Source organism: Spermophilus citellus (genome assembly GCF_964194105.1).
Source record: "Spermophilus citellus genome assembly, chromosome: 10".
NCBI classification, from domain to species: domain Eukaryota; kingdom Metazoa; phylum Chordata; class Mammalia; order Rodentia; family Sciuridae; genus Spermophilus; species Spermophilus citellus.
This window is the reverse complement of record NC_138197.1, coordinates 129,559,903-129,581,128: the sequence shown is the minus strand read 5'-3', so window position 1 is coordinate 129,581,128 and position 21,226 is coordinate 129,559,903. Positions and strand designations below refer to the sequence as shown.

Here is a 21,226-nt window from a genome sequence, read left to right as displayed (position 1 = left end):
ACAACTTAGAGGAAGGAATTTATTTGAGACTCACAGTTTTAGAGGTCTTAGTCCACAGACAGCAGGTTGAGACAGAACATTATGTCTGAAGGGCATGGTGGAGGACAGCTTCACACAGCCAGGAAGGGTTAGGAAGGAGTGGCAGGGAGAAAGGGACCCCCTTCCATGGCATATAATCACAGAATCACAGAACCACTTCCTGTAGTCATGCCTCACTTGCTTTCAGTCACTACTTAGTCCTTTTAATCTAGGACAGGTTTATTAGGTTACAACTCTCACAAGTCAGGCATTTTACTTTCGAATGTCCTTCATTAACACAGGAGCCTTTGAGGAACACCTCATTTACAAATGATAATACTCATTCTTGATAATTTCTTACTAATCACTTATTGTGATTAATCTCGAGAATGAACGAAAATGTGGTTTGTAACATCCTTAATTTCAAGAAAGTCCAAAAATTTTTTGCTGCCTCCTTTTGCTTTCCTTACTACTAAGATAATGTTCAATTTCCTCAGATAACCGAGGAGATGATGGATCAAGCAAATGAAAAAAAAGGGGCTGCCATTGAAGCCCTGAATGATGGTAAGTATGATTTTTTTTTTTTTTTCCTCCTTGCTACTGCAGTGACAATTAAATAGTGGAAAAGTTGAAGGGAACTTACATTTGTTATCATGCTGGTAGATGCTGGAATCACTCAGTGTCAGAGATGATGCTTGGGAGCATGACAGATCCTGATTGTACTCAATAGCCTCTGCTTTTTGAGGGTATCATGGTGTTTCTTTTATGAGAAGCTTTAAAAAGAGGAAAGAACCCTTGTCACTGCTCACACCCCCACCAAAAGTAGTGGTAACCCTTAGAATTATTTTATATAATAGCACCCTTGATAGATGGTCATAGGTATATAACTCTCATCTTTCCCTGCACATTTGAAAAAAATCCTATCAAAATGGAAGAGGGTTGATAGTATTTAGTGTAAGGCGTAATGGGTTATAATTTAATAATTGCATAAATGTGTTTTGTGGGTTCCCCCCATATATACTGCTGATTGAACCCAGTAAAATTCAGTGTTTTACGACTGAGCTACATCTTCAGCCTTATTTTTATTTATTTATTGTTACGTGGTGCTGAGGATCTAACCCTGTGCCTCACACATGCTGGATGAGTGCTCTTCCACTGAGCCACAACCCCAGCCCTTATATTTTTCTTTTGAGACAGAGTCTAAGTTGCTTAGGGTATGTCTAGAGTGCTGAGACTGGCCTCGAACCTGAGATCCTCCTATTTCAGCCTTCTGAGTTTTGGGGACTACAGGTGTGTATCACTGTTCCTGGCTACTATCAGTAATATGTTACACAAACCTGTTTGTATGATAGAGTGTCACAAGGTTGTATTAAATAGATGCTGTCACAATGCTGGTATGCATTTGGACTTCAAAGATTTAGAATTAGTACAATTTTGTTTATATTTTAGAATGAGTTCAGTATTGTTCCAAGTTGCAGATATATTCAGGTTTTTTATTTATTATTGTTTTTGTTTTGGGAGCAGGATAATCTTATCACCTTTTTAGTGTAGATCCCTGTAACAAATTTATACAAGCTTATACAGCAACTGCGTTTAGTTTGCCCACCTGAAATGTTTTCTTTTCTTTTCTTTTTTTTTTAGAGAGAGAGAAAGAATTTTTTAATATTTATTTTTTAGTTTTTCGGTGGACACAACATCTTTGTTTGTATGTGGTGCTGAGGATCGAACCCAGGCCGCACGCATACCAGGCGAGCGCGCTACCACTTGAGCCTCTTTATTGCTTTCTGTTCACTGCCCCAAGATTATATAAGAACTACTTTTTATTGTATTGCTCTTCTGCTTGTTACTTGTGACTTTTTTATGTACATATTAAAGATTTGTCATATCCTATCAGTGTGCTAGAGTCAGACTCCATATTTTACCTTTCCATCTTTTTTTTTTAAATTTGTCTCAGTAGTATTTAACAATTAAAATGAAGCACTGCCTCTAATAAGTCATGTTTTTATTTTTATTTCCAAGCTCCCTGTTTATGTATTTATAAGTTTGACCCAGTTCTTACTTTAGATTTTGTGCAGTTTTATAGTGTATTCTAAATGATGAAACACTAGCATTCTCAATGAAACATCGTATTCATACCTCACAATGGCAAAGATACTTTGATTTCAAGAGGCAGGAATGTAGTGAGAAACTGTACTATACACCAGAATCCCTTGGTTTGAATCCAGGTCTGGTACTTAACAGTGACTGCTTTCCTACCACATCATCATCTTTGAATAGTTACAACAAATTTATTGGTCTGCAAAGAATTCTTACATAGCCCTTTCCAGAAAGTTTATCAAGTCCTGAGCCTGATGAGCCTTTTATTTATTTATTTGTTTGGGATTTGGAATAGATTTGGAGTTGGAATAGGAAGTAAGAGCTAACTTTTGAACACAGTAGATCTGAGTTGTGTATTAGATATTCAGTTGTAATACCTTTTGTGATATATGTAGTAATTAATAATTAATGTAATTAAATGTTTTCTGATATTTTTATGAGTTCTATTAAAGTCGTTTACATGTTCACTAACTGTATAAATATTATTCTCAGTGAATTGTGATATTTGTTTTAAAATTGTTTGTCTTGCCTCCCCAAGAAGTATTAGACTTTGTGCAAAGAACTGTTCTAATTCTGTGGTATATTTTTATTTGTTGAATAATTTCATTTAAGAGAAATCACATAAGAGATAAAGAAGCTAACTATGAATATGGGATCTAGTGAATAAATTTAAAATGAAGAATATGGCATCCTGTTCTTTGTTGGAGAGATCTTATATATCCCCAAATTGCCTGTATTGGGTGAGCTGCCACAGAGGAATGGTAAAAAATTTGCTTTGAAGAGCCAGTTTTTTATTATATTTTGTGGATCTGGGGTTTGAACGCAGGGCTTCATGGGAAGTACCCCTTCCTTTTTTTTTTTTTTTTTTTTTTTTTTTAATTTTTATGTGCTGCTGAGGATTGAACCCAGTGCCTCATACTTGGGAGGCTATCCCTCTACCATTGAGCTATAGCCTCAACTAGTCTTTTTAAAAAAACTTTTATCTTCTGAACATTTCTCAACTTTTATTTTACTTTAGGTGAACTACAGAAAGCCATTGACTTGTTCACAGATGCTATCAAGCTAAATCCTCGCTTGGCCATTCTGTATGCCAAGAGAGCCAGGTGAGAACTCGAAATAGAAAAGCACCCCTTGTTGCATAATTTCTTCTCCTAGAATAGAATAGAAACATTGAATAGAATTTCTTCTATTCAATGTTTGAATAGAATTGCTGCCTTAGTAATCCCAAGCAGTCTTTATTATTTAAAATGAATTTTTTTTTAATACCACTCTTATTTTTTTAGTGTCTTCATCAAATTACAGAAGCCAAATGCTGCCATTCGAGACTGTGACAGAGCCATTGAAATAAATCCTGATTCAGCTCAGCCTTACAAGTGGCGAGGGAAAGCCCACAGGTAAATAGTATTATTAATTATATTTTATGTTTTGAGGTGGTTTGTTTCAAAAAAAGTTTAAAGGCTTTAATTTCAAAGTAATAATGAGCTCAATATGAAGAATTGAGAATATAATAAAGAACATATGCAAAATAAAAAATTCTTTCACTTCTTCCATTCAAAGAAAGCTACTGTTAACAATTATTGACCACACATGTGTTATATGTTAGGACGTTTTTCTCAAAATTAATTCCAGGAAAAGAGTGATCTTTCTGTCCTTTATACTTTTTTTTTTTTTTTTTTTTTCAGGCTTTATAATTCATTTTGGTAGAATTGTTTAAGGCAGTAGTATTCATTGCTCTGGTGTGTCATTAACTGTCATTTCACAGAATGTTACTAGGAACTCATGAAAAAATTGATGAAATTTTGTTTTTGCTGATATTGTCCCTTAAAATTTAACAGTTATTGTTTTCCTTTGCCTTTTATTTTGTATTTTTGACATTTTTCTTCTACACTGAATTTCTTGGTCCCTAATAATACCTTTATTGGTGTAATTCTACAATTTAAGTAAAATTGTTTCATAATTACACCTTAAAAACAATATACCCTGTAAGTAAAGTTTGAAGGTATTTTTTGTTCTCATCCTTAGAATATATCCCACTTAAAATATATAATATGGTATTTAGTTACTTTAATTCATTTTTTTCTGTTTGTGTTGTCAGTATACAGTTAGCTTATTTCTGTTTATAATCAGGTTTAGAGTTTGCTTTATTTCTTTTCTGGTTGATTGATTTGTAGTGCCACAGACTATACCAAGGGTTTAGTCATATGTAGGCAAGCACTTTACCACTGAGCAACATCCCCAACCTTTTTTTATAAAATTAGTGTCATTTTTTAATCTTATTCTGAGACAGGGTCTTGCTCACTTGCCTTGAACTTGTGGTCCTCCTGCCACAGTTCCCAAGAGTTGGGATCATAGGTGTGCACTGTTGTACCTGCCTTTGTTTTATTTGAGTCTGTAAAATATTTACATGTTCAAAGAGTCAAAACTGAGAGTTAGCTGGATGTAGTGTTGTATTCCTTAATCCCACCAACTTGGGAGGTTAAAGCAGGAGGATCACAAGTTTGAGGCCAGTCTGCGCAATTTAATGAGACTCTGTCTCAATAAAAAGAGCTGGGGACATCACTCAGTGGTATATCACTCCTGGGTTAAATCTAAAACAAACAAACACAACCACATCTGAGTTAAAAGATATACCCAGGCAACTCTTATTTCCATTGCTAACCTTTACAACCCCATTCTTATCTACCCCTACCAACCTTTAGTTCCTACTCTTTTTTAAGCAGACATTCATGTTTTGTCCTTTTATTTCACCTAGAAAGTAACATGCAAGTAAGTATAAATCATGTTAATCCTTTTTTGATGTGCTGAAAGTTCCTGTTGTACATACTTTTTAAAATGTCTTATGACTCTGAATTAAGAAATTAATTTTTTATTTAAATTTTAAACATTGTTTTAATAGAGCAACTTTACAATTACCATAGAAGAACTTGAAACTCTTTGTTAATCAAACTCTTTTCCTATAAGGAAGACAGATGCTGTGCTACCTAGAGTGACTATGTATAAAAGGCTCTTTGTAATGAGTTTAAACTTATTTCAGACTTTTGGGCCACTGGGAAGAAGCAGCCCATGATCTTGCTCTTGCCTGTAAACTGGATTATGATGATGATGCTAGTGCAATGCTGAAAGAAGTTCAACCACGGGTATGGTAAAGTAGAAAAAGGGAAAGTTACTACTATAAGACTCTATGGCTTTAGGACTTAGGCCAGGGAGCCATAATTTATCTGAAAAATAGATGCAGAGAAACATTTGGAAGTTATAATCATTGAAGTTTGTGCTTAACTCTGAAATCTCATTAGGTTTTAATTCTTTTCATTTCTCATTATGTATTAGAATATGTTCTATTAACATGTTTGTAAGACCAGTGGAATTAAAGCCAGAAAATCAGAAGTGGAAAGAAGCAAGTTTACAATGAGGCAAGAAATAGAAAACCCGGTATATGTGGGATCTGGGATCACATCTGGTCTGTCCTAATAATCACAGGTGTATACAGCCACTTTTGACAAAGCATGAGGGCTTTCTTGATGTGAGGAATTTCCAAAATCTAAAACATTCTGTTTACATTTATTGTATTTAAAATTGTTAGTTAAATTTAATGCACTTTATATGGTAGATCTATCAGCTTTATAAGAAAGTACACTTCTAAGAATTTATTTCCAAAGATTTTAAGATAATAGAGGTTTTATTGAATTTAACTTATCTAGAACCAAACTTCATTTGATCCCCACCCTATCCCAATAACATGGCTTAGCCGAGTCGTGATGAAAGATATTGTAGAACCCACGTTTTCTGGTGGCAGTGTGGCTCAGGGCTAGAGTACTTGCCTAGTATGCCTGGCCCTCAGTTCAGTCATCAGCCCTGCCAAAAACTTCTAGCTATAGAACACATATTTGCTGCTGTGCGTGGTGGTGCATACCTATAATCTCAGTGGCTTGGGAGACTGAGAGAATCACCAGTTCAAAGCCAGCCTCAGCAATGGCAAGGTGCTAAGCAACTCAGTGAGACCCTGTCTCTAAATAAAATACAATATAGGGCTGGGAATGTTGTTCAGTGGTCGAATGTCCCTCAGTTCAGTGTCCAGTAACCCCCCCCCCCCCCAAAAGAAAAAAAAAAGTTCACCCATGGGTATTTGCTTTCTTAGTCCCAAAAGCAATTTGATGAGACTAAAGAGGTTTTTTTTTTTTCCTTTTTTGTGGTGTTGGGGATCAAATCCAGGGCCTAATTAAGCATATACTCTAACTGCTGAGTTATAGCCCTGGCCCCAAGACTAAATGTTTCTGGCCCCCTCCTCATTTTATAAATGACACAACTGTGACCAACTCCTGTTTTGTGAGTTTCCAGTGTCTGCTTTCTCATGACAAACATCATTAATAATTTTCCTACTGAACTGAGCTGTAACTGAATTCTTAACACTGTGTACCTGGTAGAAACTAATAAGCAAGAACTGTTCTGACCTTTGAAACTTATTTGTTGTCCTTGATCATACTCAGTTAATTGTTTGAGATTATTACATTTTTCTCTATCCGTACATCCCAGACTTCATTGTGTCTTGTGCATTTGCGTTTGGTCTTGTTAATGCCTGAATTTGTGTTAGGTCATTTCCTATAAGATAAATGTCATTTTTATGAACTACCTATTGAATTAAACAACTCTCCACAAAGAAAAGTAACTTAAAAGCTGTGTTGCCCTTAGCCAAAATTTGGAGCACACTTTACCTATGGTTTCTGATTTCTAGGCCCAGAAAATTGCTGAACATCGGAGAAAATATGAGCGAAAACGTGAAGAGCGAGAGATCAAAGAAAGAATAGAAAGAGTTAAGAAGGCTCGAGAAGAACATGAGAGAGCCCAGAGGGTAAATTTTTTTTTTAGTTAAGCCTGAGTGGAACATACTGTAGATCATAGTTTTGAGATATTATTCCAACTCCTAGCCAATTTATTTAATGCTGGCTGAAGTTCTATAGAGTGTTTATTACTTTAAAAGGAGTCTCCTTTCATTGTTTCCAATGTGTGGGGATATTTTTAGTCTTTAAAATTTTTAAGTTAGCTTATATTTAACCAAAGTGTGTTCTTTTTATCTTTTTCTAAAGTCAAAAATTTTAGGCTGGGGGTGTAGCTCTAGCTCAGTGGTAGATCATTTGTCTACCATGCACTGGGCCCTGAGTTCTATCCCTAGCACTCCTTGCAAAACTCCCCACCCCCAATTTTTTTAAGTCAGAAATTTTTCATAATCAAATGATTAAAATTTGGCGATATTTTTTGTTTGGTTTGTTTGAACAGGATTTGCCCTTTTTTCTTTTTTCTTATGAAAAAGCTTATGTGTAAAACACACAAGACTATTAATATTTAACTCATTCACAAAACTTCAAAATACAATTTCATCAAGATGATCTCTACCAACAATTTTCCTTTAAAGAAGTCTGCAAATTTCAGAATGGTTTAAGTTGACATACACTGTACATGTTAAACTTTGAAAGAAACTACTAAAGTTTTTGCTTTAAACTGGAAAAAAACTATGGTCGAAAGTGTCTTTAAAAAGAACTCTTCATCCTGCTGTTCCTAAAATTACATTCATGTTAACTGAAGAAAAAATTTTAAAGCATACAGTAAACATTACTCTTAGAATAACTGAAGAAAGGCATTAAGATGTATGGCTTTCTGTGTGATTGTTATTATTATCTATAAATAAAGTCATTGCTGTTTGACTGAAAAAGGTTTTTACAAAACTTCACTTCCAAATTAACATTTTTATTAAATCAAGTTTTAAAAAATGTTCACTGTAGAAGAGTCAACAAGGGTTTTAAGAAAACCAGAATATACCTTTTTATTCAATATATGTATATATTAGCAGCAAACTACTTCTGAGATTTTGATCTTTTAGTAATTTTAAAGAAAGCATAAACATTGTGTATTAGTATGGAATGTCAGCGAATTCACTTTAACCTTTTTTTCTGTGATTTGGCCCTTCTACAAAGTACTTTATGATTCCCAATATTAAAGAAAAACTTAGTTTTGACTATAAAGTAGCGAAATTGTGGCTGGTAAAATCTATTTTCACTACCATCATAGTCACATGCATTATTTTTGAGAATAACAAATGAGCATCATATAAATAGGGTAATTGTGTGTAAACTCAATTTTTAAGGTGTAATAGCAACCAACTTATATCATTTAGCATTTGACTGTTACTTTTTTAAAATTTTGGTGATACAAGTTTCATCTCAGCTAATGAGAAACACTGGCTATTGAAAGTTCTGTGGCAAAACAACTGTTATTCAGATTGGTATTTCAGCTTACAAAATGATCAAACAAGATTGAATTACCAATTGCCCCCAAAGAAATAAATTTTTTTCTCGATATTTCCTTCTAATAGCAAAAAGGCAATGTCTTTGCAATGAACTTTTACTTTTTAAGAGTTAACATTATTAAAGAAATCTAACTAGTCTCCAAAAATACTAAATGTTATATAAATACAATTTTCTTATAGTTGAATACTTCAGCTATAATCTGTGTTTAAAAAATTTCCTTTGGATTCTTCCATTTAGCACTTCAAGTTTTCATTCTGCAACTCTGACAACTGGCTCAGATTTGTTACGTTTATGTCCAGTCACGCCTTTCAGATTTTGCTGTTGTATGATACCTGGGTACAGTAAATACGAAAAACTGCACCAAATTTCAAAAGCAACAGAATAATAATGAAAAATTCAAAAGTGTGTAATATTAAAAAAGATCCTTTTCACTACATTACTGAGATATAATCCTTTTTATGCTTTTAAAGTAATGTCATAACTTTCATTTTTTAACTTGTCAAGAAGATGAAGTTTTTAGGTGGCCCAACTTTTATTTTTCAATTAAAAAATTAAAACAATAGACTGAATTACTTTTATTAATATACACATCAAGTTACTGAAACGGTGACTTCATGTAGTTTTCCTCTTAAAGATGGCACTTGCAGGTACAAAGATGTAGAGTTGTCTACAGGCTTCAGATGTTTACTTGAAAAGATTCTTCCAACAGCATTTTAATATTGGGTTTCCTCATCTAGCTGAAGATTCACAAATTCTCCATAATCAAACTGATGTCTTTGATTTAGATGACTAATGAAATTTCTAGTAATCTGGCTAGGATCTCCCCAAGGAAGAGACACACAAATGTCACAGGAACTATCTGAAATAGATGATTACTGTTACAGTGATCAAGTAAACGCTATCTAGTAAAATTTGACCCTTGACACAAGGGACACTTAAAGGTGGGATGCCCAGAACTTGTATTCTCTTGGTAAGTTTCTGTGTTATCAGATGTGGATGTTTCACCCCTATTACTATTCCCTACTGAATCTTGAAATATCTGAAAGTTTGGAATGATGGAAGAAACACCATATTCATCCTGATACTTCCAAGATTTATAGTGATGTCTCATATGATAGAATTTAATCTGTTTTGCACAGCATCTACAGCTACCAGAAAACTTCCTCATGATATTTTCAAGATCTAAGACCCATTCTGTACATGCTTTTTCTCTTCTAGTCACATTTCCACGACACAGGGGAAATGTATTCCACTTTCTCTCATTGCAGTCAGGAAACATTTTCTACAGAAACTCCACTCTTGTAGTAACCGAGTAATAATGAACGGAAGGGTAGCACAAAGGGAAACTTCCACTTCAATATCTGGAAATCCTGTCAGTTATGTTCTGACAGGCCACAGTGCGCATGGGCGTTTTTAGCACCTCCTGACAGACTGGGCAGTAGAAATCTTCTGTGTAGGCCGTGGCCGCGGACAGCTCCTCATCCATCTCCTCAGCCATCTCCTCGGCCATGTCGGGGCAGAGGAACAAGGCGATGGCGGTCCGAAGCCCAACTCCCTGCGCAGACCCGCTTGTTTCTTATTTTATGATTCATCCTGGTTCAACATTGAATTCATAATTGGGCAGAGCCTGGGGTGTTTATTTAGGTTATAGAGTCATAGAAAATTTAGAAAAAAGAAAAATAACTTACCCACAATATTGTTGAGCTTTTCTGTAGATTTCTCCTAGTTTTTTGGGGCCGGGGGATGGTTTTTTCTGTAGCTTTGAATTGGTTCTATCATTTGTCACTTCTGATATTGTTGAATGAAAAGGACATAAAGCTATATAGTATAATTATATAATATTACATCCTAATTTTTTTGTCATTTAATTTAAAGATAATGCTTGATTATTTTTTTTTAGTCTCATAGAACATAATCTTTAGAAGTAATTTTCATACATTTATATGTCTTATTTTTTACCTGGGTATAAGGGAGATTTTATATATCTTTTCATTTTGTCTTAAAAAAATGGCAGATCTATAAACATATTTGTAGTGTTTATCTAATTTTGTAGAGAGAATATGGAGAATTTGAAACTGGAAAATAATTGTTGCAGCAGTCTTAGTAATCTAGTCAAAGGCTTTCATTTTGGAGTTAAAACATTTAAGAATTTGCAATTTTTATAAGCAATTGCCTTTCTTGATTTGTTTTTCAGAGAAATAAAATATTCTATTTGAAATCATTAAAATAATGATCAACTTGCCTTGTAGATACAAGGCCCTGGGTTCAATGCCCAGTTCCACAGAATAATAATATGATGATGATGCTGAATGAGAATTGTGTTAGAAAATTTGTTTTCAAAGAGGGATAGAGTGTACCATTTAATTTAGTATTGCCTTTTACATTTATCATTTTTAAAAAATCTGCTAATGGCTTATTTTGTAATTTTTTTGTGAGAAATTTACATGGATTAGTAATGTTGGCAGACTATGTACTTTTCCTCCCTCCTGTGATATAATTTATGTATTTTTTCTTTTTAAAGGAGGAAGAAGCCAGACGACAAGCAGGAGCTCAGTTTGGCTCTTTTCCAGGTACATTTGGAGAAAAACTGAAACTGTTAATACTATAAACAATTAAAATATGTTCTATTTGGAGGGCTCGTGTGTGTAGAATGAGATTGACTTACATGCTAAATATATTTATTTTTATGTTAGAAATAGAGTATTTTTTCCTCAGAATTTGAGTAGTATATTTTTTTTAAATGACTAGCTTATATTGGATTTTGAGTGTTACACTTTTATTAATTAATTATGATGCAATTTAAATATTTTTAAATTGCCATAATGGAATTTTTGTTCTGTTATACAGTAAAACTCATGAGGATATGTAAAACACTATATTGTTGAGCTTTACAACTTACCAAGACCATGTCTGAAAATAAAATAACGGGTTGGGGTGGTCAGTCCCGGGTACTGTCATAAAAATAACAAAACATTCTTATTTTTCTGGCAAATTTTTTATAAGAAACAAGGCAATGTTTTGAATGATAACAAAGGACCGAAAGGCAGATAAAAGAGTGAGAAAATTATGCTCATAAAATGATTATCAAATACTTCCTGAATTGAAGCAGTTAGACCAGGTGGATACTTGGAAATTTTTTTTCTTTTAAAGCTATTTAATGTTAACTAGTTTTATTTTATAAAAGCTTTATAAAGTCTATTTACATTACTTTGCCACTGGCTAAAACTTAGTTATTTGGTTCAAAACTAGAAAATAAAAAGGTGGTGTGCTCAACAAATTTTAAAAACACAAAATTGAGTTTTAGCTCATAACTGTCATATACCTTCGTTTTTTAGAAAATGACCAAAGTTGAGGAAAAAAAGGAAAATGACCACTGATGTGTACTATTACAAGATATAATTTTCTGTTTGTGTGCATTTTATTTTCTAAATTGGAGAAGACTTTTATTTTTTTTTATGGGTATGAGCTAAGTTTTCAAAGCCTTGGAGTCCCCAGGCATGGTGGCACACATCTGTAATCCCAGTGACCGAGGCCGAGGCAGGAGGATGACAATTTGAGAGAGCTGAGTCTCAAAATAAAAATGAAAAGATGCTGGTGAAGTAGCCCAATGATAAGGAACCCTTGGTTTAAACTGGTGACTTACCACTGAGCTACATCCTCAATCTTTCTAATTTTTTTAGACAGAATATCAGATAAATTGCTTGCTGGCCTCAAACATGGTGATCTTTCAGCCTCATTATCTGGAGTTGCTGGGATGACAGGTGTATGCCACCACTCCTGACTTCAGCTTTAATTATAAAAGAAAAGTAGAAATTGCACTTTGTGTCTTGTTCAGATTAGACTGTTGACACTGCATTATGCTTAGGTGGTATCCTTAGTTTTTTGTGTGTTATTTTCAATTGAAAGTTTTTAAAGACTTGTTGGGAGTATAGATGATGTCTGTATGATTATTTGCTTTATTTTTACAGGTGGCTTTCCTGGAGGAATGCCTGGTAATTTTCCTGGAGGAATGCCTGGAATGGGAGGGGGCATGCCTGGAATGGCAGGAATGCCTGGGCTCAATGAAATTCTTAGTGATCCGGAGGTTCTTGCAGCCATGCAGGTAAGACTTATTAAGAGGAAATTTGGACTTTAATTATTGAGGCATTTCTACATAATTCTGCGAAGTGATAAGGTCACTTAACCATTTTGCATTTATATTAGTTATCCAATAGCTAATTTTGTAGTTGGGACATTTGTAATGAGTAGGTTTTTAAGAATTGGTTATAGGACATACTCTGTAGTAGTTGGCAATTAGTAACATGTTATCTTTTTTTTCTTCCTTAAAGTTGTGTGTGCTTTATTTTATTATTCAACTCAAGCAACACAGTTAGGCTTGACTTTTAGGTGCACATTAATAATATTTATATTTCACGGAGTGTCTAATCCACAATTAATTTGACCATAGCAGAATTACAGGTCTAAATAAAGAGATGGGGTTCAGGATCCTAAAGTTGTTGATAAATTGGAACACTTCTTTAATACTCAATAAATAAATAAACAAAACCCTTTTTTTTATAGGATCCAGAAGTTATGGTGGCCTTCCAGGATGTGGCCCAGAACCCAGCAAATATGTCAAAGTATCAAAGCAACCCAAAGGTTATGAATCTCATCAGTAAATTGTCAGCCAAATTTGGAGGTCAAGCGTAATGCCCACCTGACAAAACCCTTACTGAAGGAAAAGCAACCTAGATCACTTAATGGCTGTCGCAATAATACAAACCAGTGTACCTCTGACCTCATCAGGAGAGCTGGGGTGCTTTGAAGATAATCCCTACCCCTCTGCAGCAAATCCAGTTGAAGCATTTTACAATGATTTGCCATTAGGGTGTTCATTCAGATAATGTTTTCCTACTAGGAATCACAAACTTAAAACACTTTTTAAACCTTAAAAATATTTAAAACTCAAGGGGGTGTTATTTCCTACATTTTTAATTACTAATCATTTTGGATTTTTTCTTTGATATTGGGCAAAGCAGATACTAAGTATGGAAAATACATAGCTGTAATGTGAGTGAAATAAAGACTTACTAGTGGGAAGTAAATAAATCTCATTTACATAGATAAAAGTTTCAGTTGAATATATGGTTACTGAGACTGAGGCATTTTGATTTGTCATTTAAAAATATTTTTTAAATGATTAATTTCGATAAAACTATTGGGACCACCAGTATTTCACTCTAACTTGGGTAGGGACTGGAAGTACTTGGTAAGGCAGCAGCAGTCTTACTATTTTATATGACATGTGCCCTTATGCAGGTTGCATTTAAATCTTAACACTGTGTTGAAGAGGTGATTTTTTTTTTTTTTTTTTTTTTTTTTTTTTTTTTTGTTATGCTGCAGTGGAGTTGGATTACTTAGCTCTGCTTTTGTTCAATATATCAAATAAATGTTTCATATTATTTCCACCATGGGGAAATAAGGGAGTAGTTTTCTTTTTATATTCTATGTTTAAAATTTACCTTTTCTCATCAGAAAATGACCAACTATGTCTGCTTTCTGCTTCTTGTATTTCCCTCCTTCTTGAACTAAAGATAATCTTTTCTCACTAGCATCATCACTGCTATCATATCATAATTGTGCAAAGCATATTTAATGCTGGGGTTAATTTAATATGTAATACATATCCTAGCTGTGGAATAATACCCATAAGAGCTGTAGTTCTTTCTTAGCCATGAGATTGCTTATTTAAATGTTATTAGACTTCCACTCTGGCAAAATCTTGTGATGTCAAAAACATTGGAAGGAAGGATTCCTTTTAGTGTTTGGTGTTCTATTTAGGAAGTACCTATTGATCTTTGATTTTGAAGAGTATATGGTTTGAGTTATTGGTAACCATACAAGGAATTAACTGCTTGATCTAACATGAATTATAAAATAGATGAGAGCCTGGTTATTCATTATGGAGTTCTTGGCACCATGAAGATTCATTATTGTATTCAGCTCTTCCTTAAATACTGCAACCATACCCCCACCTCTTTTTCCCTTTTGTCCCTGCAAAAATAAAGGAAATGATAAATTCCTTGGAGTACATTTATAAAGTAGTACATTTCTAATATATTTATACAGGTTCTAACCCTTTACTGTACATGAGTAAACAGAACTGCATCTGTTACAAAAATGAGAAAAAGTCGTATGCTAATGGAGCATGCTTTTAAAACCCTTGGAAAAAAACACCATTTATACTTGGATTTGGGCTTGCTGGTGTTTTTTGTTGTTGTTGTTCATGTATGTTCTCAAAATCTCATGTGTGCTGTGCTTATCTCAAGAAGAACAGTTTCTTCTTGGATTCCTGATTTGATTGACTTAATTATACATGACCTAACTATACTCGAATATTACGAATATAAATGGGTAAAAGTAAATTACTCTTCTGAAAATGTGTCCTGTGCTTTTAGACTTTAAGTTCCATAAATACAACAGATAGTCTTCATTTTCTTAAGAGACCCAGTATCATTTCTAAAAACGAGAAATGTTTTTTTTTCTGCTAATGATGCTGTATGAAGGAAAAGAAAGTTTTCTGCTTAAAAATATATAGTTATTGGATATTTCTAGCTATGTTAAAAATAAAATATGTTTCAAACTGGATATTGACTCCCCAGTACCTTTTGTGAGCACATCTTTTATTTCTGTTGGTCATTGAAGTTATTTACTGGGCCTAATAAGGTATAGGTCATTAAATGCTACTAACAAAAACTTTTAAAATTTTACCAAAGTTGTGCAGAGGTGTACATACTTTCTGGTGGCTGCCCAGATCAGATCTGCAGCTTTGTATCTGGCAGGTAGCTTCTGTTTGTAGTCTAATAGGATTTCCTTGGTGATCATCTAACACCCTGAGGCAATAGGGAGAGGTGGTCAGAGAAACTTACACTGAGATGCTGGAGTTAATATAAGGAATTAGCATCATGTTTCTTCTCGTATCATTGATTGTGCATTTTTTGTTTGTTTAGGCCATAATTAACTGTTCAGAAAGATGGTACATACACAGTCCATAGCTGTGTGGTTGTGTGGCCAACAACAAAAAATTACAGAAGATATGGAAAAGATTTGGTGCCAACTTTCCTTTTGCCACACTGAGAAACACTAGCTTAGGGTAAAACAGAAGCAGTATCCATTTTAGAATTTGCTAACATCTAAAATTAATCCATGTGAATTGTAATCCATTTGCACATATTGGCTCAGCTCTGATACTGCACATACTATTTTGTAGAAGGAAAGCACTTAATTGCCCAGGATAATACCCGTGCTTGCTTGTGGAGTTGGGATTCTCAAATACCCAGTCTTCAGAGGTGTTCCTTTTAGATTCTCTACTTTGTTGACCCAATGTACAAAGTTAATTTTGTAATATATGTTTTTTAGTTGATGATGGACCTTTATTTTTATTTTATTTATATGCGGTGATTCAACCAAGTGCCTTATACAAGCTAGGCAAGTGCTTTTCCACTGATCCACAACCTCAGCTGTGCAGTTAATCATTCATATATATATGTGTGTGTGTGTGTGTGTGTGTGTGTGAATTATATAACACATAATTATATTTAGTTATAAATGGACATAACACCTTTATTTTGTTCATTGATTTGTATTTGGTGCTGAGGATTGAACCCAGTGCCTCACGTGTGCTAGGCTAGTGGCTCTACCACTGAGCCACAACCCTAGCGCCCAAATTCCTAATTGTTCATTATCTCAAGAAATCGCAAACCAAGCCAGGCATGGTGGTACATAACCTATATTCCCAGTAACCATATGCTGAAGCAGGAGGAGCTCAAGTTGATGGCCGGCCTCAGCAACTTTGCTAAAGCCTGTCAGTGGTAGAGGGCCTCTAGGTTCAATCCTAGTACCTGACATACAGAAAGAATGAACTTTGTTAAAAGAATATCACACTTCATATGTACTGATGTGTACATCCAATAGGACATTTTCCCAGTAGTAAGTGATCCTGGTATATTAAGTGCTTAGTTCACTCATGACTGGCTCAAAAATAAATTTTAAAAACTAGTAATTCCAAGAAGTTAATTGTGTGCCAGTATTTACAACTAATATAGTGAACTTAATAGAGCTTGTGCTTGGGGAGGGAAGTATTCTAAATAGCCAGGTGCAGTGGTGCAGGCCTATAATTCTTACTCCTCTGGAAGCTGAAATGAGTCTTCAGATTTGAGGCCAGCCTGAGCAACTTAGCAGAATACTGTCTCAATAAAAAGCTGGAAAAGTAAGTTTTGTAATCCCTAGTACCAGCCACAAAAAATAAATAAGCAGTAAATAACAGGTAATGAACAATAGCTATAAACTTCAAGAATAAGGACAATCAATACAGCAGAAGTTTTTGGGCAATTATTCAATGAGACCCCTGTACAATGCTAGTGGAAGCAAATATTTATGATTTTTCTGTTAGATAGTTGAACAAAAATTCTTGACATTTAGTGGTTTATTGCCTTTAAAATTATGATTTTAAGTATTAGCCAAAAAAGGAAGGTGGTAAATAGAGTCAATATAACCATGCTGATGAGGCTGGGCATCTGATAAATAGTTAATTCATGTTACTAGAGTATTTGCAGTTTTCAGTGTAAGTAGCCTGACCACAGGCCAATGTAGAAGCAACATAAGAAGTGGCTTTATCTCTTCTGATGGTATAGGTGTAAACAGGAAGAGTTCAGGTTTTTAACACCCAGTATAAGTAGTGTCAAGGGGTTTGATGTTTATTTAACTTGGTTATCTTAAAAAAAAGAATAGTATTATTTTTGTAACTCAGCCATCTTTTGAAAATATTCTGGATACTAACAATGCTCAGAATAAGGAAGGAAATTTTTTTAACAATCAGAAACAACTTCAGAGAAAATTCTGTTTAATTGGTAGAGCAATGGAATTCCATTTTTTTCCTCTTCTTTCAGGGTCAGGATTGAACTCAGGGTCACTGGAACCCCAGTGTGCTGGAACCTGTGCTGTGTATGATGAACGTGTGCACCTGGCCCTGAGAGCTCAGCACATGGACACATTTGGTCAAGGAAAAAACTTTCAGTATATGCTGCCCCGCCTCAGATTCCTTTTCTGCCTCATTCTCCTGAGCACTCATCACAGTCGTTTTTGTTTTTTGGAGATTGAACTCAGGGACACTCAACCACTGAGCCACATCCCCAGCCCTATATTATATTTTTATTTAGAGTCAGAGTCTCAGTGAGTTGATTAGCGTCTTGCTTTCTGCTGAGGCTGGCTTTGAACTCACAATCCTCCTGCCTCAGCTTCCAGAGTCTGGGATTTCTGTTTGTTGTGTATTCTGATTATATGACAATGATTCTGATTTGAGCTCCCCACCACCGCCCTTTTTGTTTTTTAGATGGAAACTTGCTAGGTTACTTAGGCTGGTTTTGAAAACTCAGTCCTTCCACCTCAGCTCCCTTACATGGGATTGTAAGTGTGTGCCATCACTCTTGGTTTGACAAATGATATTGAACTTTATTATTTATTTTGTACAGGCACTGAGCTACACCCTCAGCCCTTTTTTGTATTTTATTTAGAGACAGGGTCTTGCTGAGTTGCTTAGGACCTCACTGAGTTGCTGAGACTGGCTTTGAACTTGGAATTCTCCTGTCTCAGCCTGCCTCAAAAAGGACTGGGGATACAGTTCAGAGGTAGAGAACCCCTCGATTCAATCCCCAGTATGGCAATAAGAATACATTATATGTTTCGATTCTGGTTTCTACATTTCAGTATCTAAATTATGTATTTTGACTTTCAGACCATCTTTATGTCATGACCCAGTGGAGTGATAGGACTATTCCTGAAAGTCATTCCAGGGCAGGTCATCTAGCAGTAACTTAATTCTATACAACAGATTAAAGCCAACCAAGCCCTTTGCTTGTGGCTACTGTAACACCTCATGATTAAATTTGGCAAAAACATGACCACCTTAATATTTTCAGGGCTTCTCCTGGGGATTAATATGGTAATGGGCATAAAGCACTGGTCTGGACTATAGTAAGCACTCATGAACTGTGACCGAGGGCATTAGAGAAGTAAATATATATGCTGGTATTGAGCTTTACATAGAGACAGGTGACAATGATAAAGAAGGTAAAGCAGTTGCCTTCCTGAAACTTTTAACCTTATGACTAAGGTTAAAGGTTGAATGTTTATTTCATCCCATGTTGTTAATATCATTTTCTAACATGGAAACCAACATTTTCTGTATTTTATAAGATATGTCCACATAAATTAGCTTTTGTAATACAAGTTGGATTGGTATTAAAATTGTCATTTCTCAAAGGAGGAAACCACAAAGTGAAATGACTTTCATAGTTGCCATTTAGTATGAGGCTCCCACCTGCAACTGGTAATTTGGGTCTTCTGAAGCTAAAATTGTTTTCCCCTCCCCAGGGATTTTCAGAAGGGAAAATCTTGCCTAATCAACATCTGTTTCCTCTTGGTCGAAAAAGTGACCTTCAAAATTGAAGAGACAGGCTGGTGTGTTGCTCAGTGGTAGAACACCTGTCTAGCACGCACCAGGTCCTGGGTTCAATCCCCAGCGCCAAAAGGAGTTATGTTGCAGAGAAGGGAAGACTGGAGTCCAACCGAGTCCCCTCATCTGTTGTCACCAACATGTCTTTTGGAGGTGAGTAGGGAAAAGAGGCCATTGGAATTTCTGAGGTTCCCCAATGTTGTGGCTGTAGGCTGAGGCGCGATTGGCTAGGTCCCGGAATGCGAGAGAACTCCTGGTCAGACCCAAGTGCCTGGGCACTGAGACTACTGGTATCCACCAGCTTGGTGCTTTGAGCCCCGGCGCCCACGAGTACCGCGCTGCCCCGCCCCGCGCGAGCCCAGCGGCCAATCAACGTTCGGGGGCGTTCTCAGACCTGTTTTTTCCCGCCCCGGGAGGTTGCTCTCACGGGCGACTGAAGGCTCCCAGCGACCCGGAAGTGATTCTGAGAAGGTGGACTTTGCGACGCCCACGCCCCCAGTCCCCGGCACTCCTTTCCTAACTCCGCGGACTGCGGTGTCTGAGGGGAAAGTGTAGCTAGGTCTACCTGAAGCCGCACCAATGTCCTCGGTGCTGTCCTACGAAAGCCTGGTGCACGCCGTGGCCGGAGCCGTGGTGAGGCGGGGTTTCCGCGCCCAGGCCGCAGCGGGGTGGCTGACTTCCCGGGACCGTTCCCAGGAGGAGGCTGGGGGGATGGGAAGAGAGGGAGCTCGGGTGGGTTTGTCTTGCCTGTGGGACGGAGAGGAACGGGTCACAGGCGGCGAGTTAGTTGCAGGGAGAAGTTGGGGTGAGGGCCGGCGCTCACCCGGCCTCGGTCCCTGGGACACGACGTGGAGAAACGACAGCGTGGCCGCACGAGCCTGGAGGGGGTCCGGAGGAAGGCGGTGCCGTGTTCTTTGCGCGTCATCCCCCTGCTGCACCCCCCCCCCCCCGTGGGCCAATCGAGAACCTGGGTGTGGAACTGGGTTACTTGGTCCTCAGCTTATCTGCAGCCTGTCTTCACACACTTGACGAGCTGCGGTACCTGGTAGGGGGTCTCTGACCGGCATTATGGACAGGAAAAGGTGGGTCTTTAAAAACGGGATCCACCACAAGTGTGGTTACTGCGAGGCAGGCGCTTGGCTCCTGGACCTGTGGATGTCTAGGTCCATTCGACACCCGTCCCTTTTCTTTGAAACTTTCCATTCTAGACTTGAATACGTTTCTCTTCTGATTCTTCCTCTGAAGTTCAAGACTGGCCTTGAACTCCTTCCCCTTTCTCTTATCCTTCACTAGTTGTCACCACACACTATTAGAACACCTATGATTTCAGGGAACATCACTGAATCCTTTCCTTTTAGTCCTCAAAATGTTCACTCATAGCTCGTGTTCTGTGTAGACTAATCTGAGTTGAACGCCAACTCCATATTTGTTAGCTAAGTGACCTGTGAACCTTACTTTTCTTCTGTGTGTGTGTATTTGGCTGGGGATTGAAACCTGGGCCTCACGCATCTCGTGGGTGGTAAAGCAAGTGCATTACCACTAGCCCTTTCTATTTTGTTTTGAGACAAGTTCTTGAACCTGATGATCCTCCTGTGTCACCTTCCCAGGTAGCTGGGATTACACCTGTGCACTACCATGCCAGGCACACTTTCTTGATCTGAAAGTGGGAGAAATGATAACTAGTTCACAGAGTTGTTTTGAGAATTAGGTGACACAGTATTTCATTAAAGTGTCTTATTCTGGATTCTTTGGATTCAACCAGAAGAGCCATGGAAGCATGCTTGACATGCTTCTGCATGGAGTCCTGTGTCTGGTACGGAGGGAATAAAAATGCAAATAGATTTCAGAGGACCAAATTATGTGACTTCAAGTGGGAGAGCTGCTGTTGAACCTGTAATTTACATTTTAAACATGATCACTCTGGCTGCTCTGTTGAGAGAGTCTAAGGGAGTGAGTTACAATTATTAGGCAAGAGATATTGGTGGCATGGACTAGGATGGTAACAGTGGAGAGGGTGAGAAGTAATCATTAACTAGGAATATGTTTATAAGATAACCAGAATGAAACTCAGTTGACTCCAAGAATTTTGGCTTTAAGCATCTGGAAGGATGATGTTCCTGTTTATTGAGATGGCAAAAGCTGTAAAGGAACAGGTTTGGAGGAATAGATAAGCATTATTTTAATTTTGGGTTAATTAAGTTTGAAATACCTATCTAAAATTTATTTTTTGTTTATTCATTTATTGTCTTGACTCTCCCACTGGAACACACACTTCATCTTCATAATGAAAGGGACTTAGTTCTACACTGTATTCCTAGCA

The 21,226-nt window shown here is 36.5% G+C and overlaps 2 protein-coding genes and 1 pseudogene across 5 annotated transcripts in view; 2 read left to right on the top strand and 1 right to left on the bottom strand.

The window, feature by feature from the left end:
- The window catches only part of ST13 (ST13 Hsp70 interacting protein), a 32,310-nt gene extending 18,297 nt beyond the window's left edge, over nucleotides 1-14,013 (top strand). Inside the window, exons 5-12 of the mRNA XM_081310517.1 lie at nucleotides 516-582; nucleotides 3,134-3,218; nucleotides 3,399-3,509; nucleotides 5,150-5,252; nucleotides 6,845-6,961; nucleotides 10,936-10,984; nucleotides 12,383-12,516; nucleotides 12,975-14,013. Coding sequence (XP_081166643.1) covers nucleotides 516-582; nucleotides 3,134-3,218; nucleotides 3,399-3,509; nucleotides 5,150-5,252; nucleotides 6,845-6,961; nucleotides 10,936-10,984; nucleotides 12,383-12,516; nucleotides 12,975-13,103 — 795 coding nt within the window. The 3' untranslated portion in view covers nucleotides 13,104-14,013. The remainder of the gene's footprint in view (nucleotides 1-515; nucleotides 583-3,133; nucleotides 3,219-3,398; nucleotides 3,510-5,149; nucleotides 5,253-6,844; nucleotides 6,962-10,935; nucleotides 10,985-12,382; nucleotides 12,517-12,974) is intronic.
- Nucleotides 8,887-10,923, bottom strand: LOC308658061 (E3 ubiquitin-protein ligase RNF138-like; annotated as a pseudogene). Its single transcript has 2 exons — nucleotides 9,804-10,923; nucleotides 8,887-9,437 (listed from the first exon to the last, which is right to left on the bottom strand). The product of its transcript is annotated as an E3 ubiquitin-protein ligase RNF138-like (transcript).
- Nucleotides 14,014-18,986: 4,973 nt separating the features above from the next.
- Nucleotides 18,987-21,226, top strand: part of SLC25A17 (solute carrier family 25 member 17) — a 54,624-nt gene continuing 52,384 nt past the window's right edge. Inside the window, exon 1 of one of the 3 annotated variants that reach the window (XM_081310524.1) lies at nucleotides 18,987-19,539. In XM_081310524.1, the coding sequence (XP_081166650.1) occupies nucleotides 19,486-19,539 (54 nt within the window). In that variant the 5' untranslated portion in view covers nucleotides 18,987-19,485. The remainder of the gene's footprint in view (nucleotides 19,540-21,226) is intronic. The other 2 variants (XM_081310522.1, XM_081310523.1) reach the window with 2 other exon arrangements.